Genomic DNA, 1,896 nt, shown 5'->3' on the forward strand with positions numbered 1-1,896 from the left:
CCGAGCTGCAGTGGGACGAGCTGGAGCTGATCGTGGAGCGGCTGCCTCAGCCCCCGTACGAGCGGAGCCCCACCGGCTGGGCCGGGCCGCTGCTGCTCGGCCTCGTCTCGGGCTTCGTGGGGGCGCTGGGCACCGGGGCGCTGCTCATTCTGCTCACGGTGTGGCTCACGGGCGGCGACGGCCCTGCCAGCCCCAGCCTGCCCGCCTCTCCCAGCGCGCAGGGCCCGTGGGAAAGAAAGCCGCTGCTGGGCTGAGAACACTGGAGCTTGGGGCTGTGGGTGGGCCAGCTCTCCCTCGCCTCCGTGCCTCTAGCTGGGAAATGGGAGCCCACTGCTTTGTTCCTGCGCCTTGGAAATGACCTCCATAGCCATGGGAAAGGATGGCATTGGGGGGGGTGGGTGAGGGAGGGGGCTGCCTCTCAATTCTTTCATTCCTTCTTGGCTTGCATTTAGTCTTCTATTAAGAGCTATCGTTTATTGTACTCTCATTGTGTGCTGGCCTTACGTGGAGCAGTTGCCTGTACTAGTTGATGGGTTCTTAGACCCCACGGACTGGAGGTAGTCTCTCCATTACACATCGAGAGACTGGCCACTAGTTAGTGGTGTGGTCACGTTTTCCTGACCTGAAAGCCAGAGCTGCGGGAGGACGGGTCTGTGCGCCGTAAGGGGGCTTGGGCAGTGACCAGGGCCCAGAGCAAGTCTGGCAGCGTTCGCCCTCAGTGTACTGTGCACAGGGGCCGCCCCCAAAGTGCCCTCCCCACTCCAGCAAGTTCTCCGGGGAACCCCAAACCGTCCCACCTCTTTTTTTTTGGGGGGGGACCCTCATAAAGACTGTGCTCAGACTGTCTGCTGAGTGCAAACCGGAGGGGTGCAGTGGAGGGGGAGTCCTACAGGGCTGGACTGGGCTCCCTGTCCAGGCGTGGTGGCCAGAGGGTCTCTGAGGCAGGTTGGAGCAACGACAGAATGACAGGCCAATCCAAGAGGAGAGTTGAAAACAAGATCGACGTAACCCTTTATTGCAAATTCTAAAGTAAAAAGATGTACAGTACAAAGTAAAATTGAAATTTCAGACTATAAACTTCCAACCCACGTATACATTCTCAATTCTTAAGCATTTCTGCCATTTCCGCATAAACGGAAGAGGGAACAAGTTGAGGGGTGGGGTGAGGGAAGGAGAGAAGGCAAGGAAAAGAAACGAAAAGAAGAAACGGTGTCAAGGATCATCACAAACCCCAGGAGCGAGGGGAAGGAAGGACATCTTCTTGACCTGCGTCGTCCTGGCGATGGGAATGGGGGCGGGGTTGGAGCAGTGCAGTTTAAAATGGCTCTCAGAATAGCAGCATTGACGGTACCAGTTCATCTCCCGCAAGTCCACACGATACTTCGCCCTTCCCTTGCGCCTTTGCCTCCTCTGTATCTCAAAACGCTTTACGAAACATTTTAATTAAAGCCTCACAACACCCCTGTGAGGTAGGTCAGTATTATTACCCCCATTTTACAGATGGGGAAACTGAGGCACAGAGAGGTTAAGTGACTTGCCCAAGGCCACACAGCGAGCCAGCGGCAGAGCTCGGGATGGAACACAGGCGTCCTGTCCCTTTTCTGGAACGCTGGGCCACGCTCCCCTGAACCTATGTACATCTTGACGCGCACACACACCACACGTGCACACCCACCTACCCGCCCCACTGAGCCTCTATGTACAGCAAACAGCAGTGAGGCAGGGCCGGGCGCAAGGTGGGGGGTGGGGGGTAGCCCTCAGGCGGGCTTTCTTAACAGAGGAAATCTTGGTAAAACCTTGGAAAGGGAGTCCAAGCCAGCAGAGCGGCACAGCGCAGGCTCTGGCACCAACCTTGGACTTCTCCGGACCCAGACTTCCTCTTCTCTCCTGATGTCC

At 57.1% G+C, this 1,896-nt stretch overlaps 1 protein-coding gene across 1 annotated transcript in view; it reads left to right on the forward strand.

Annotated features, from left to right (window-relative positions):
• TMDD1 (transmembrane and death domain 1) overlaps window positions 1-254 on the forward strand; it is an 858-nt gene extending 604 nt beyond the window's left edge. The window contains exon 2 of the mRNA XM_045287222.1: window positions 12-254. Within this exon, the coding sequence (XP_045143157.1) occupies window positions 12-254 (243 nt within the window). The remainder of the gene's footprint in view (window positions 1-11) is intronic.
• The last annotated feature ends 1,642 nt before the right edge of the window (window positions 255-1,896 follow it).

Source organism: Echinops telfairi, unplaced genomic scaffold, assembly GCF_000313985.2.
Source record: "Echinops telfairi isolate 266 unplaced genomic scaffold, ASM31398v2 ScPeMD7_12;HRSCAF=54, whole genome shotgun sequence".
Lineage (NCBI taxonomy): Eukaryota > Metazoa > Chordata > Mammalia > Afrosoricida > Tenrecidae > Echinops > Echinops telfairi.